This window comes from Bubalus kerabau, chromosome 11, assembly GCF_029407905.1.
Source record: "Bubalus kerabau isolate K-KA32 ecotype Philippines breed swamp buffalo chromosome 11, PCC_UOA_SB_1v2, whole genome shotgun sequence".
NCBI lineage: Eukaryota > Metazoa > Chordata > Mammalia > Artiodactyla > Bovidae > Bubalus > Bubalus kerabau.
In genome coordinates, this window is record NC_073634.1 from 65,103,051 (window position 1) to 65,119,413 (window position 16,363).

The 16,363-nt window shown below is 41.0% G+C and overlaps 1 protein-coding gene across 4 annotated transcripts in view; it reads left to right on the plus strand.

The window, feature by feature from the left end:
* Nucleotides 1-341: 341 nt before the first annotated feature.
* UGP2 (UDP-glucose pyrophosphorylase 2) overlaps nucleotides 342-16,363 on the plus strand; it is a 58,052-nt gene continuing 42,030 nt past the window's right edge. Inside the window, exon 1 of one of the 4 annotated variants that reach the window (XM_055540455.1) lies at nucleotides 342-381. In XM_055540455.1, the coding sequence (XP_055396430.1) occupies nucleotides 342-381 (40 nt within the window). Of the gene's footprint in view, nucleotides 382-876; nucleotides 1,127-1,468; nucleotides 1,494-1,720; nucleotides 2,083-16,363 lie in introns of those variants that run through there. The other 3 variants (XM_055540458.1, XM_055540457.1, XM_055540456.1) reach the window with 3 other exon arrangements.

Below are 16,363 nucleotides of genomic sequence, written 5' to 3' on the forward strand. Positions count from 1 at the left end.
CTGTCAATTCACTTGTCCCAATGCAGGCGGGTTGAGTCATGACTTGTAAAGTCTGAGATACACACAGTGGCCGGCGCAGATACAGGCAGGTGGGGTTGGCAATACCAGGTGTGATTTAGCGGCGTTGGGCGGGCCCTCTTGCAGTCCCCAAGTCACTGCCAACGTTCTAGCTTTTAAAATCCTCTTTCCTTGAGGACTTCAAGAGTCTACTAAAGGTAAGCGTCTCATGATGGGTAACCTAAGCCACTTCCCCTTTTATCGAACAAGTGAACCGACTAGCACAACGACTATCTCTGTAGGAATTGGAACCGGAGTGGTAGTTCTGGTGTGAGAGCCTTCACATGGCATTTTCTTCGATGCCCTACATTTCTCCTCCTGTTAGTAAGTACCATACATCCAACTGCTTATTCCTTAACCCTCCCGACATTTTCACCCTCCCGACACCAGCTGTGTGAGAAGAGTTTGTGTTTACTGAGAAGGGCCTGGGGTCTCTCAGGGTAGCTGCTTTTGGGGGCGGGGGGCAGAGGGCGATCTGGCCCTATCCGCCGGGTACATAACTACCTTCAATCTCTGGTAAACGGAAACATTTTTAAGCAGTACGAAAATAGCCAATCGTACTTCAGGTTCTCTCTCTTGCTAAAGTATCTGTGGAAGGCTGGGAGTTGTACTGGTGAAACACTCCTTTCTCAGCCGCAGAACGCGCGGCCCCCATCCCAGCTTCTGCTCCGGGGGCTGCCTCTGGCCGCAGACGCCCCACCCCCTGACACCTCCGTGCGTCTCATTGGCCAGGCCCTGAACCCGCCTCGGCTCCTGACTGGAGGCTACTCCTGTCTGTCTGCGCGGTGGGTACATTTCCGCATTGAAGGGGCCGCTCCAAATGGAGGGGGAGGGGAGGTGTTGAGGAGAAAGTGGGGGCTTTGGATGTCGGAATCCCGCAGCTAGGTGGACGGTGGGGGTTAGCAGCTGGGCTGTGACAACTGGCGAGGGGCTCGAGGTGTGCATTTGTGAGGGGAGAGAGGGAGAGAGAAGGGGGCCTCAGAGGTGACATTCTCTCAGCCTGCAAGCCTTCTTCCAGGGGCGCTACAAACGCCCCCAGTTTCCCAGCTGCTAAAGGAAGAGGAGGAAGGTGGGTCTCGGTGGCGGTTTGGGGAGGGGCCGGGGCGGGTGTGTTGCCCTTTCTGAGGCTTGTAGAGCCCGTCTACTCAACCTGCACTTTGGCCCCGGAGGCCGAATTTGGGGTTCGGCCAAGAGAAACTAGAATGTGTGAAGGTTGGGGCTGACTCCTGTCCCTCGGATTCGGGGCGGCACACGGGTTCTCCCCTCGCGGGTGGCCCCCTAGTGTCCTCTGCGGGGGAGGGGCTCTGTAGCTTTCGGCCCCTCCCGGGAAAAAGCCGCGGCCGCTTGCAGCTGGGAGGCTGGCGTCTGGAGGCCCCGGCCCGCCTCCGGACGGCACGCCGAATTCTTAGCGCCTCCAAGTCCCGGGATGTTTCTGAGTGGGTAGAAAGGACTGCATCGCCCCCCTTGGCAGGCCTCCCCCTCCTCCCGATATCTGCTGGGGCGGGAACCGCTGTTGGCCTGAGTTTCCCCGGGAACCGTCCTGAGGCCGGAAGGCAGCAAGGGGAGGGGATGTAGGGGTGCGGCCCGCCTGTGCCCGCGGCCGTCCAGCCCCCGAGGGCGTGGGGACCCGGGGGGGGGGGGGGCGGTGAAGCCGCTCTAGATCCGCCTCTTTCATTGATGAAATTTAAGTTCGTGTGATTTTACCTTTTCCGGGAGCCTCCAGCTGGCCCTCATTTGTGTCAGGGGTGCAGTGTAGGCTGGAGTTCCAAGCAGACTCAGTCGCACCAAGTTTCTGTCTTTTGAAAGTGGGAAAGGTTTTTTTTTTTTTTTTTGAGGCAGTTTCAGTTTTTTGAGTAAATATTCTAAGTGGCCAAACATAGGAAGAGAAGCAAGAATTCGTCATTTGTTAAAGCAGGAGTGGAAGAAAGACCTCTATAGCGTTGACTCCTCTAGACATTTAAATATATTTATATTTGTAAGCCAGAGTTTTTTAATAAATCCCTAAAATGTCGAGATTTGTACAAGGTAAGACACGCTTCTTCTTATTTCCGGGGTTGCTCAAGCAGTACCGAACTTGGGGACCGGCAGTGGAGAGGTTGGTGGGTGGTTTGGAAGTGGAAATGTTCATTTGAGATACTGTTTGCGAAACCCTTTTCGTTAAATTGACATTTGAGCTGGGTTGGCGTTTCAGATAACGTATCATTTATACCCTTGTAGTCTGCTGCATTTAGTTCTGCCTCCCTGAAATCAGGTTAGTAGCACCCTGGCTTCCCGGGATAGTGGCTGTAAATGATGATAAAACAGGATTTTGGCTGCCGATTGATCCCTGTTCTCTTTTCATGGTCGAAGTCGAGGTAACTCTGGGTGCGGACGGGAAGGGAAACTGAGAGGGTTGAGGAAAGGCAGGTGGGTTTAGCCAGGACGGTTGGGGAAGCTTTAGTGTTCTCAGCTTCTCCGTTTGTGTGTACGTGGTCTGAGTCTCAGATTCATTTATTGCGAAACAGGGAGTAGCTCGTAGAAGCTGGAGGTCATTTCAGCAGAAGAAATGACTTTGCTGCATTGCTGTTTGTTTGTTTGTTTTTTCCCCCCTCTTGAAATCTGTAAAGATTATTAGGGTTTCTTTGAAATTAGCAAATTGCTCTCTAATTCTACATGTGTGTTTGAAAAAGGTTTAAAGAATACATCTCAACTGACTTAAGCAGTAATGTTATGTGTGTGTATGTGTGTGTGTGTGTACACTTTGAAACTGATGCTACCTTAAACCTCTGTCATCAGTGTGTAGCATGGGACTTGCCTCCTCTGTATGTAAGGAAACCCTTTTTTTGAGGACCCAAGAGTGTGAAAGCTTCAGCCATCTTGCTGAAAACACAGCTAGTAAAGTTCACAACCACTTAATGTGGCTCTCAATAAATGCAGATGTACTTTAAAAAAATTGTGTCAATAATGGCCATCATTTGGCCCTGGGCATAAAAATGTCATAGTAGGTTTTATATCACTACTTTATTAACTCTTGAGTTTTGTATAATAAAATAAGAGACTTTGACTGCCTGCATTATTTTGAAAACAGATGGGATTCTTATCTGCACTAAGCTCAGAAATGTCACTTGTCATTAAACTTCTAAATTCATATTATGCTTTATATGTGATGAAGGATGCTTATGTTCAGACTGAATAAATGTCTTAGTCAAGAATATAAAGTAGAGGTAACTGTCAGAAGTTTGCTTGTTTTTGTAATGATAACATTTAATTACCAGAAAGCCAGTATTGGAATAATATGCTAGAGATGAGTGGACAAGTCACTTCTTTTTAAAGATTGAGAATATTATTAAACTCCATATATTCTTGTTATGGTTTAGAGCAGCTTACAGAAGGGGTGCTGTGGATTGACTGGTGTCAAGTCTTTTGCTGTTAATGGCTAACTAACTGCTTTCAGGAGGTATTAAGTGGTAGTACCTGAGTATGTTGTTATTCCTTTCTCTTGTCATCCACTTTTTCTTTTTTAATAAACTTTTTTATCTTGGGATACCTTTAGATTTGTAAAAGAGTCTCACATACATCAAAACTAAGAAATTATCACCAGTAACGTTACTATTAACTGAACCACAGGCAGACTTTCCATGATTCAATCCAACACTGCATTTACTTGCCATCCAATTTTGCTCTAAAGGGTAGTTTTCGTTTTTAAATTTGACAATTTTGCACAAAAAGATGACACACCTCTCCCCTCTGAAAAAAAGTTTAACATGATTTTGCTCCTGTTTATCATTGTTTAAATTTGAACATCAAGTGTAAATTCTCTGTGTATTAACTTTGTTGCTGTGATAAACTTTATTGGCACATAAATCCATTGTCTCCACATATCAGTTTTTTAAGTAAAAGGGTTGGGATTTTTGTTTCTGAATTTTTTGGTAGTAGATGAAATTGATCTTTGCTGTTGTACTTCTTGATATCAATGATATGCATTGATACTTAGCTTGTACCACTTCATAAGGAAAGGAATGGACAAATATTAGGCCCCTAAGGGAGGCCTGGCACGCAGCAATTCATGGGGTCGCAAAGAGTCAGACACGACTGAGCGACTGAACTGAACTGAAGCTGTTTTCATATGTTGTCTCATTTAAGCTTCACAAGAACCCTGAGAGGTAGTATATTTATAGGTGATGAAATTTAAGTATCTTATCCAAAGTTCACAGCTAGTAAGCACTGAAATTCGTATATAAATGTGTCTAAACACTTGTCCATTCCAGTACCTTTTGTTGCCTCCTAAGCTAAAAACTTATCAGGAACAATGGCTCCTTTCTCCAACTAGACTGTTAGTTCCCTGTGGGCAAAGATAATATTATATCCCTGGGGGAAATACAGTGTCTTGAAGTGGTGGATGCTCTGAAAGAACCTGTCACAGATGACGGATGAGAAACACAGCACTTTTCTTGTACTTTTTTAGTAGTTTAGCCCACATTTGGTTGTAGTTTATTAATAACACCTCTAATATAATTGCTGAGAAAGGTAAAAGGGATGGACCTAGGTTTGAATCCTGTTACTGATAGGTAATCATAGACACATAACTTTTCTGAATCTTCATTTTTATTAATACTTATATAAACATTGGGTATTAACACTTATGCCATAGGGTTTTTGAGAAGCTGAAATGAGACGAATTATGTGAGTGCAGTTTGACGGGCAGTAAACTTTCCTTTCCTTTCTTAAAACGATGATGGCTTTTTGGATAGCATTGCCACCATAAATATAACCACATGTCACCAACAGAAGCAGAACAAGTCACCTATGACAGTTCTTTATTTTACTATTCCAGTTTTGGTGTTCAGGCCTCCAGCAACTTGGTGATACATATATTTTTAAAGTATGGAGTTGGAGGGGAAAGCTTGAACGATGATGTGAATACATAATTGGTGACAGTTTTTGTTTCAGTCCAGTCAACAACAAAATTTTGAGCTCTTCTAATTTGCTAAATTGGGATTTCTCTTGTATCCCTTATGATGGGCACAGATCTGGGTATTATACCTGTGTGTTGTGTGCACTTATGTTTAAATGTCCTGAAATCTGGTTGCTACACTTGGCTTGAATCTCTTGTCTCAAAACTAGGCTCTGTGCATTATAAGAATGCTAAGTATTTCCATTCTTAAGCACTTTGACTGTAAGTTATTAGGTAACTAATAAAACTAATAAAAATATTTAACATCAGTAGGTAGGAGAATTCTCAGTATATGTAATACTCAGCCAGAAGAAGATTTAACTTATTTTGGGCATCTCTCAAGTCTGTGTTCCTCAGGCACTTAAGATTCCTTCTCATAGGAGGATTGTTTATTGGATCTCTGGCTTAATTCCCTAGTTGGTGTATTCTGCCCTCATGTCACCTTCTGTCTGCCTGTAAAATTGCATCTCCATTTGCTAGTTTTCTCCATCCCAGGGGTTGTTGCAGGGTCCTCAATTATTCTAAATAAATGTGACTACTATTTGATTGAGTACTAAATAAATGTATCTACTACTTGTCATAGTTGGAGGTGACACCTCCTCCTGTGACCTGCTCATTCATCAGCAGCTAGGACTTTTGCCAGGTGTGTCAATAGGTGCATTTGGAATTTGGCTTCCCAAAGGATCTGAGAGCTATGGGGCAATCTCCGTACATGATTTGAAACTTATAAATGGTGCTGGGCCTATTGTCATCTAGCCAACTAAGACTGTGTTATGTACTTATGCTGTAATTTAGAGGAACTTTGAAGCATCTCTTTCTTTCTTTTTTTTTAATTAAAAAAATTTTTTTTTGGCTGTGGCTCATGCGGGTCATAGTTCCCCAAGAAGGGATCAAACCCATGCTCCTGGAGTGGAAGCGCAGAGCCTTAACCACTTGGCCACCAGGAAAGTCCCTAGAGGAACTTAAAAGAAGAAAAAAAAAAACTTAATCTATCTGAATTATATAAAAATGGCCCTTAATATTCTTAAATTGAAGTCCTTCCTTCTATTTCAGGGAAAGCCATTTGAGTGCCTCTGTGTCACTTAAAAAATATTTGAGGCCTGTCAACTTTTCCATTTGTTGGAATTCTCTTTTCATGTTTTTAGTTTGGTGATTCTTGTTTGGTCGATGGCAGCTAGCCAGGGAAGATTAGTTGAACTAATTATAACAGGAGGGGTCTCAGATGAACATCAGGGTGAGAAGCATTCTGGGGCTTGGTTGTAGAGGTCAGGCCTAAGCCTGGTTCTTCTCAAATCCTGAGACCAAATTTAGCCTGTAGCTGACTATTTAGATGACTAGGAATTTTTCAGCCCAGGGAGGTTGTGGCATGGATTTGAGGCAAGACTAGAGGTGGCAAAGCAATGATTAAGGCACACTTCTCATTTTTTAAAGATGTAGCTTAACATTCATTATGTTGCTTGAGAAAGAGAAGGATTTAGTTAAATTCATAAGCACAGTTATACATGAAAAATTAAAAGAAATTCAGAGTTGTACTGATGAACACTCTTTGTTTTCTAATGTGGATCTTGGTCAGATCATCTTTGTTCCAGTAAAATGGGTGATTTTGATAACTGGGTGGGTCTTTCTTCCAATAAAATGGATGATTTTCATTTGTGAGAGTCTACCAGGTGGCTCAGTGGTAAAGAATCCACCTGCCAATTCAGGAGACACAAGTTTGATTCATGGGTCAGGAAGATCCCCTGGAGGGGGAAATGGCGACCCACTCTAGTATTCCTGCCTTGAAGATCCCACGGACCGAGGAGCCTGGAGGGCTACAGTCCATAGGGTGGCAAGAGTCAGACACGACTGAGCTGAGCGCTCATAAAGAAAAGAAATTGAACATTAGAGAAATAAGAAATATTAGCTGGTATACTTCTTGGAAGTGTCAGTTTAATATTCTGAAGATAAATTGAAAAATAACTTTAAAAGGAAATGACAATGTTAATTTTGTAATATTGAGGCTTCCCTGGTAGCTCAGTTGGTAAAGAATCTGCCTGCAATGTAGGATACCCTGATTTGATTTCCTAGGGCTGGAAAATCCCCTGGAGAAGGGATAGGCTTCCCACTCCAGTATTCTTGGGCTTCCCTGGTGGCCCAGTTACAAACTATTAATTTTGTAATATTATGTCACATTTTTCTTGTAATATACTAATAATTCACATTCACAGTTCATACTCACTTCCCATTCTCTCTGTATTTATTTTTCTTCATAGAAAATTCCAGTAACTTATGAATTGTAGTAACTTTGCTTAAAAGATACTTATTTGAGGAACATTAGTTGGGCTTGTAATAAAAATATTCTGAGTCAAAGAATAATATACTATAATTTTCCAGCTTCCACCAAGTTGAATTTGGTACTTTTTGTGGAAGTGCAGGTATTAGGAGTTCCCATCAGATCTCTCCATTTCTGAAAAGTTAGTATAAACAAGTATTTGAAAGTTTTTAACTCTGGATTATCTGTAAATATGAATAATTAAGAGTTGACTGTATTAACCTTGTGTAACATGATTCATCCTCATATCCAGAATTTATGCTAGTGGAGAAAATCCCAGTGATATTAGAATAAAACTGTCAGGGAGATCCTCTGAAAATTTGGGATTTAATGAATGTGCAAGTGTGATTCACTTTCCACCCTTTGATTGCTTGGGATCTCTGTGGAAGCTTGGCTTTCTAGACTGTGTCCTTTTGTCACAGCCTACAGTTTCATTTCCAAGCTTTCATGTTTTAACTTGGTGTAATGGTATTTGGAATTTTGGACGTCTTGGTCTTGGGTAATTTGATGGCTTATCCCAGGCACAGTGACTATTAATTGAAACCATATGTCTTAGATCTCTAAAATTCTACCACCAGCCATGCATCTTTCTATTAATAGCTTACTAAATTCTTTGCAAGTTGGGTTGCTAAACTATTGAAAGAAAATTAAACTTTATGTGTTTCTTGGTTGGGTTTATGTGTGAAATGGGGGATAATGCTCCATTTGAAATCTGTTTCCCAGTTCTCTCGACTGGTGATGCAGGCATTTCCTTTAGTTTGTTGCACAGTAATTGTCTAGGACTCAAATTCTGCCTCTGCCAACAGTCCCATTGTTTTTCTCAGTCACTGCCAAATGAAATTGACTGTGCCTCCAAAACCATCTTGACAATTAAGGATTGTTTTTGAGAGCCACGGAGAAATTGACTGTTGTCATCTTAGTTACTTATATAAACAACAAAATGTTCTGTTTTCCAAACCTTGCTAGATGCTTGTTAGTTTTTCTGTATAAATCAAGAGAGTTCCATGTTTCTCTGTGATTTTTTTAACTTGTATCTTAAAAAAAACAAAACCACTATTTGTTATATTCATGTACATATTCATTATGTTCAGTCTACTGTTTAATTGTTAGTCTTCAAATTGTAAAAAATGCTATTCTAGAGGACACTCTGTTTAACAATGGTTCTACTTGCTCTTTGGCCACAAAGGTAATTGAAGTTTGTGTTTCTCTCTGGTTGTTGCCCTGGCAAAGGCTGATGTGATTTTCATTTATGTTATAACCCTACCTAGAATTTTAAAACTCCCAAAGAGTGCAGGAAAACAGAGTGACACAGTTCTGCACTGTGGGTTCACTTGCGGGTTCATTTATGCCAATGGTAAAATGCTTAGTCCTGGTAATAAAATATTTATAGAGTACATAAAAGCTTTCTTTGATTTTTCATTGCCCAGAAAATAAACAATATAGAAGGAAAAGTGAAGAGCACAAGAGAATTTTTATTATGATGTGTACTTTTTAATTTTTCACCTTATGCAGTAACCTCACTTAATAGAGATATTTGTATTTTTGCCAGTTTTCCTTCAGATTTGGTGGCATACAACCTGGAGGTGGCAAGCCATGTAAACAAACGCACTGTAACAGAGAAAGGGGAGAACTTCCTCCAGGAAGGAGAAGCAGGGCACTGGCCAGCAGGGTTGGGATTCCTGCTTGTCACTGCCACTGTGTCCTTTGGTAAATCAGCATCTCCAGGGCCCTGTTTCATTTTCAAGGGAATTAGACTCATCCAGTTATTTCAAATCTTAAAAGATGATGCTGTGAAAGTGCTGCACTCAATATGTCAGCAAATTTGGAAAACTCAGCAGTGGCCACAGGACTGGAAAAGGTCAGTTTTCATTCCAGTCCCTAAGAAAGGCAATGCCAAAGAATGCTCGAACTAACATACAATTGCACTCATCTCACACGCTAGTAAAGTAATGCTCAAAATTCTCCAAGCCAGGCTTCAGCAGTACATGAACCATGAACTTCCAGATGTTCAAGCTGATTTTAGAAAAGGCAGAGGAACCAGAGATCAAATTGCCAACGTCCTTTCAATCATCGAAAAAGCGAGAGAGTTCCAGAAAAACATCTATTTCTGGTTTATTGACTATGCCAAAGCCTTTGACTGTGTGGATCACAATAAACTGTGGAAAATTCTGAAAGAGATGGGACTACCAGACCACCTGACCTGCCTCTTGAGAAATCTGTATGCAGGTCAGGAAGCAACAGTTAGAACTGGACATGGACCAACAGACTGGTTCCAAATAGGAAAAGGAGTACATCAAGGCTGTATATTGTCACCCTGCTTATTTAACTTATATGCAGAGTACATCATGAGGAACACTGGGCTGGATGAAGCACAAGCTGGAATCAAGATTGCTGAGAGAAATATCAATAACCTCAGATATGCAGATGACACCACCCTTATGGCAGAAAGTGAAGAGGAACTAAAAAGCCTCTTGATGAAAGTGAAAGAGGGGAGTGAAAAAGTTGGCTTAAAGCTCAACATTCAGAAAACTAAGATCATGGCATCCGGTCCTGTCACTTCATGGCAAATAGATGGGGAAACAGTGACAGACTTTATTTTTGGAGGCTCCAAAATCACTGCAGATGGTGACTGCAGCCATGAAATTAAAAGACGCTTACTCCTGGGAAGGAAAGTTATAACCAACCTGGATAGAATATTAAAAAGCAGACATTACTTTGTCAACAAAAGTCCATCTAGTCAAGGCTATGGTTTTTCCAGTAGTCATGTATGGATGTGAAAGTTGAACTGTAAAGAAGGCTGAGTGCTGAAGAATTGATGCTTTTGAACTGTGGTGTTGGAGAAGACTCTTGAGAGTCCCTTGGACTGCAAGGAGATCCAACCAGTCCATCCATCCTAAAGGAGATCAGTCCTGAGTGTTCATTGGAAGGACTGATGTTGAAGCTGAAACTCCAATACTTTGGCCACCTGATGTGAAGAGCTAACTCATTTGAAAAGACCCTGATGCTGGGAAAGATTGAGGGCAGGAGGAGAAGGGGACGACAGAGGATGAGATGGTTGGATTGCATCACCCACTCAATGGACATGAGTTTGAGTAAACTGTGGAGTTGGTGATGGACAGGGAGGCCTGTAGGTGTGCTGTAGTTTATGGGGTCACAAAGAGTTGGACACGACTGAGCAGCTGAACTGAACTGACTTTAAAGCCTTTCCAATGTTAAATTTTCTATATAAATGTGTGTGGATTACAATAAACTGTGGAAAATTCTGAAAGAGATGGGAATACCAGACCACCTGACCTGCCTCTTGAGAAACCTATATGCAGGTCAGGAAGCAACAGTTAGAATTGAACATGGAACAACAGACTGGTTCCAAATAGGAAAAGGAGTACGTCAAGGCTGTGTACTGTCATCCGGTTTATTTAACTTATATGCAGAGTACATCATGAGAAACGCTGGGCTGGAAGAAACACAAGCTAGAGTCAAGATTGCCAGGAGAAATATCAATAACCTCAGATATGCAGATGACACCACCCTTATGGCAGAAAGTGAAGAGGAACTAAAAAGCCTCTTGATGAAAGTGAAAGAGGAGAGTGAAAAAGTTGGCTTAAAGCTCAACATTCAGAAAACGAAGATCATGGCATCTGGTCCCATCACTTCATGGGAAATAGATGGGGAAACAGTGGAAACAGTGTCAGACTTTATTTTTGGGGGCTCCAAAATCACTGCAGATGGTGATTGCAGCCATGAAATTAAAAGACTCTTACTCCTTGGAAGGAAAGTTATGACCAACCTAGATAGCATATTCAAAAGCAGAGACATTACTTTGCCAACAAAGGTCCGTCTTGTCAAGGCTATGGTTTTTCCAGTGGTCATGTATGGATGTGAGAGATGGACTGTGAAGAAGGCTGAGCACCGAAGAATTGATGCTTTTGAACTGTGGTGTTGGAGAAGACTCTTGAGAGTCCCTTGGACTGCAAAGAGATCCAACCAGTCCATTCTGAAGGAGATCAGCCCTGGGATTTATTTGGAAGGAATGATGCTGAAGCTGAAACTCCAGTACTTTGGCCACCTCATGCAAAGAGTTGACTCATTGGAAAAGACTTTGATGTTGGGAGGGATTGGGGGCAGGAGGGAAAGGGGACGACAGAGGATGAGATGGCTGGATGGCATCACCGACTTGATGGACATGAGTTTGAGTGAACTCCGGGAGTTGGTGATGGACAGGGAGGCCTGGTGTGTTGCCATTCGTGGCATCGCAAAGAGTTGGACATGACTGAGTGACTGAATTGAACTGAACTGAACATATATCAAATTATAGGGCAAGCCTATTAAATCATTTTTTAGTCCTTTATTGTGGTTTTATACTGAATCCCTTTACTGTCCTCTCAACAAATGGGTATGACAGGCCCCTTACCATCCATAAAACTTGATGCCAAGTGATGTCATTTAACTAGTTGGCACATCTCTCCTGAATGTTCGGTTTTCCAGAAATGATATTTTCTGGGTTTTTCTTTTGATTTTTAATTGTTGTGTGTTTTTCTTTCTTTCTTTTTTGAAGTTTTAAGAGCTACCATCTTGTATGAGAGCAAAGTTAAGCGTAATTATTACTGAGAAATCTGGTTTATGTATAAATTCTAACAGTTAAAAAAATTTTAAGCAAGCAATGCATGATTAACAAAAATCTTGATAATCAAGTATGTCTGCATATCTGGTGCTAGAACAGTTCTCAAAAGCCTGGTTGGTACCTTTTAATTTTTGTTAAAACTCATTTATAGCATTCATATGGCTTTTACCTGTGCAACTGTTAGGATATACATGGCTGAGTCATTTAAAAGTCTTTGCAAATGTAAATAATCATAGTTTATAATATAAAATAATCAATACTAATAGATTAAAATATAAAATACAATACTTTTAATACTAAAAGATCACATAAAATTGTATAAAACCAACTAATTGATTTTTCTTTATGATTGAATGACATGGACTTTATTTTTCTGCATTTTACTGAATTAAGCTAAATTAAAATATATACATTACCCACTTTTGTTTAACCTCTAAAGTTTGTGAAAACATTACAGTAACATTTATACACAATAATAAAGAATTGAAAAAAATTTAGCGATCATTTTGTCTAGGCCTACAAGTTTGAAATTTCTTTGATGACATCCCTGAAACTGCCTGATAAATCAGCCTCTACTTGAGAAACCTTAGGGACTTCAAGGACTCAAGACACTGTCCCTACTTTTCTTAGCCCTTCTTCTCCATGGCCGGAAATCATGGCTCTTGAACACTGTCTCTTTGACCTTACTAGGTACTACCTCTGTTGGCCCAGACCCTAACATCTTTATACCCAGACATAGTTGTATCATAATAGGCTCTTACTCATTGATTTAATAAACATTACTTGAGAATCTGCTATGTTTCTAGCTCTGTTTTAAGAATACATTGGGATTACAGAGGTGAACAAAATACATATGATATATCCTTGGATATTACTGGGTAAGATATACATTGAATAAGTCTAGAAAATATGATATCATAAAGGGGAGGTTCAAGGATCTACCACGTGAAAACATGATGGGCAACTGTGCTTAGTTTAGAAAGATTTCTAGGAAGAGGTTACATTTAAACTAAACACTGACAAATGATATATTATTGGCTATTCAAACCACTACAGTGCTACAGACAGGCATCTCAGCAAAGAATTAGTTTTGGGGGTTTTTGATATGTGTCTGATACAGTACAGATTAAAACCTCCACAAAGCAGAGTTAGGGTAGAAAGGGGGAACCTCTTTGAGTGTTCAGAAGCTACTTACTACCTAGAACTCTAGGAGTGCCACCCCCGACAATAGCAGACATTATTCGGATCACACAGAGTTTAAGCTTTGGGGGGCTGAGAGATCAGAGAGGTTTCCCAGTTGTTGGAATGATTCTTATGATTTTGGAATTCACAACTGGGCCTTTAATTTCTATTTTTTCCTCCTCATTTCTGCCCACCCTTCTCTAAAAGCATTGAATGACACTTGAGATATGTGTTTTGGAACAGTCTTACAATAGTTAGGGTGGTTTTAATTTTATACAGCAGAAAAATACCGACTCAGTTGGCTTAAAAAAAAAAAATGAGAGACTTGAAGTGGGATGTTCCAGAGTTGTTTAATTCAGTACAAAAACAGCATCAGTCTTTTCTTTCTTCTGTCCTTTTAAGTATGTTTGCCTCATTTCATTCTTGGGTCAGCTTTCTTCAGAGTCACTAAATATCAGAAGAAACCCAAGGTGAGGGGTAGACACATACTCATTTTTCTCAGGTTTCTGTTCTTTAAAGTGAGTAATGCCTTTATCCAAAGTTCTTTGGCAAACCATATCTTTGAGGCTCACTGGCCAGAATCATTTTATGTTCCACATTTAAACCAGTCCTTGGGAAGGCTTTCAACCAGTCTGGGCCTAGTGCCATCTTTGAAGGCCTTGAAACAGAATAGCATTGGGGTAGGAAGACCATTGACATGCATGGCTGCTACAAACATGTTCAGATAATTGGAGTATAATCTATATCAGAACTACTCAAAGCAATAGTAGCAACATTCAGTTATTAGAAATGCAAATTCTCCTCACACTACACCCAGAATCAGAATCTCTGGGCACTTGCCCAGAAATCTATGTTTTAACAAGCCCTCCAGGTGATCTGTATGCATATTAAGGTTTTAGAAGTCCTATTGAAACAGGAACTTGGAACCTTTAGGCTTTCTTCTTGAGCACTTTCATTAGCTTTAGCTACTCAAAAAAAGTACTTCAGCTTGGCTTTTTAAGGTGTGCCTGGCTTGGGAATTTGTATTTCTTTTCCATCAAGTGAAAATCCCACCAAATGGAGAAGAGAAGTGATATAATTAGAGTTGCAGTTTTAGGGGAACAAATCCATTCTGCCTGGTATCACCAGATTAGAGTGGCAGATGGGTTGACTAGTTAGAAAACTATTGTCATCATGACCAGGAGAGTGAAATTAAGGTCGCAGCAATAGGAATTAAAAGCAATGAATGGAATGGTAGTGATTCAGTTAAGTTTGGTATTGGATTTGGGTGTAATGTGAAGAAGGACAAGCCAACTGTGGCTGAGGTTTCTAGGTCACCTACCAGTGATTAGCAGAATGTCAATGCCATGGAGGCCATGGCAGGGAGATGAATTTAGTTTAGATGATGAGTTTGGTTTCCATGTTGAGTTTGAGGTACCCAACTTGGTGTCCAGGTGCAATAGATGAATTTAGTTTAGATGATGAGTTTGGTTTCCATGTTGAGTTTGAGGTACCCAACTTGGTGTCCAGGTGCAAGGTCTAGAAGGTGGTAGGGAATGTTAACCTGGAGCTCAGGAAAAAAGATCAGGATGAGAGGCATGTACTTAGGAGTTATCAGTAAGGAGATCAATAAGGGAACGAATAAGGGGGGAAATAGTCTGGCAACAGAATCTTTAGAAACCCAGAGAGTAGGAGAAGAAAGGAGGAGCCAGTTACGGAAATTGAGGCATGGTTATAATAAAAGAGAGGAGATGATGTATGATAATACTGGGTAGCTGAATCCATAGAAGAAGAGGTTTTTTAGGAGGAATATTCACAAACAGCTGAGTTTAAAGGACTGCAGTAAGAGCCCAGGAGAGGCTGGTTAGCTTTAAGTAGGTCATAAATCTAGTCAGCATATATCCTCAGCTTTGTGCGTGCGTGCTAAGTCACTTCAGTCGTGTCTGACTCTGTATGACCCCATGGACTGTAGCCCGCCAGGGTCCTCTATCCATGGGATTTTCCAGGCAAGAATACTGGAGTGGGTTGCCATGCCCTCCTCCAGGGGATCTTCCCAACCCAGAGATCAAACCCGTGTCCCTTGCGTCTAAACTGTATTGGCAGGTGGGTTCTTTAATACTAGAGCCACGTAGGAAGCCCATCCTCAGCTTTATTCATGCTTATTTTTGGTTGCCATTGCATTCTTAGAGTTTTATGCTTATTTGGATCGCAGGTCATTTCCTGATTTAAGTGAGCTCGCCGGTTCTATGACTTTGGGTACCTTTCCTTATGCATTTTCAAGGAAGGTTAGGACTAATTAGATCTGAGTGATAGGAGGTGGCCTGGGAGGGAGGGTTCCTCACCTTCCTTGCCCTTGGTGTTCTCTCTGGCCTGCTCCCTGTGAAGCTAGCTTTCTGCTTTGAAATGTGAAGTTGTTTTGTCTGTGTCTGTATCAGAATGTCAGGGGAAGGGTATTGTGTATACTTCTTAGTTGCTGAAATGGATAAAATAACAGAATTAAGAAACAAAAACAATAATTTGTTTGATTGAATATCTCATACTTCTCAGTTCTGTTGCTTTCCTCCTCCCCTTTTCCTCCCTTTCCTGCTTTTTTGGCGCCACTTGGATAGGGAAAAGTCCATGATGTTGAAATCTTAGTACTCATGAACAGGGAAAAGTTAGGAAGTTGAGGCAGGGGAAAGGTGTCTGAAAAGCTACTGCCTGTTGTATCCTCAGTTGGCTAAATTCTCATTAAGTCAACTAAGACAATACTTGTAAACCCAGTTTGATGTGAGCTTCCTGTAATAAGACATTCTGATAGAAATGCTTTTGAAGAATGTTACTTAGGGATTTTGTGCCAAAGATTAGAGAGAACCAGACTAGTTGGAAGAAATGAGCAGGATATTTCTACCTCACTGTGGTGGAATTGGGCTCAGAATAAACTGACTTTGTTTCTAGCATTAGCCTGCTCTGTGACCTTGGGTAGGTCATTTAACTTTTCAACCTGTTTCCTCATTTGTAAAATGTTGAGAGTAGATTAAATGCTGGCTCTCATCTCTAAAAATGTCTTGATTTTATGAGTGAGGTAATAAAGTGTTTTGTCCCTAAAATGCTCTCTATCTAAAGTGGAGGGGGGTCAATTCTCTATTGTTAGGAAGTGAGGAGGGACAAAACATCTTAGGAGGTTCTGGTTTGTATTAGTCAGTGGGTTCTTTAATTGCCCTTCCATTAGAAACACAGCTGCCATTGCCAGAAGTGTAACTTGAGAATGTTAGGTCCAAGAAAGCTTCTAAGTTCTATA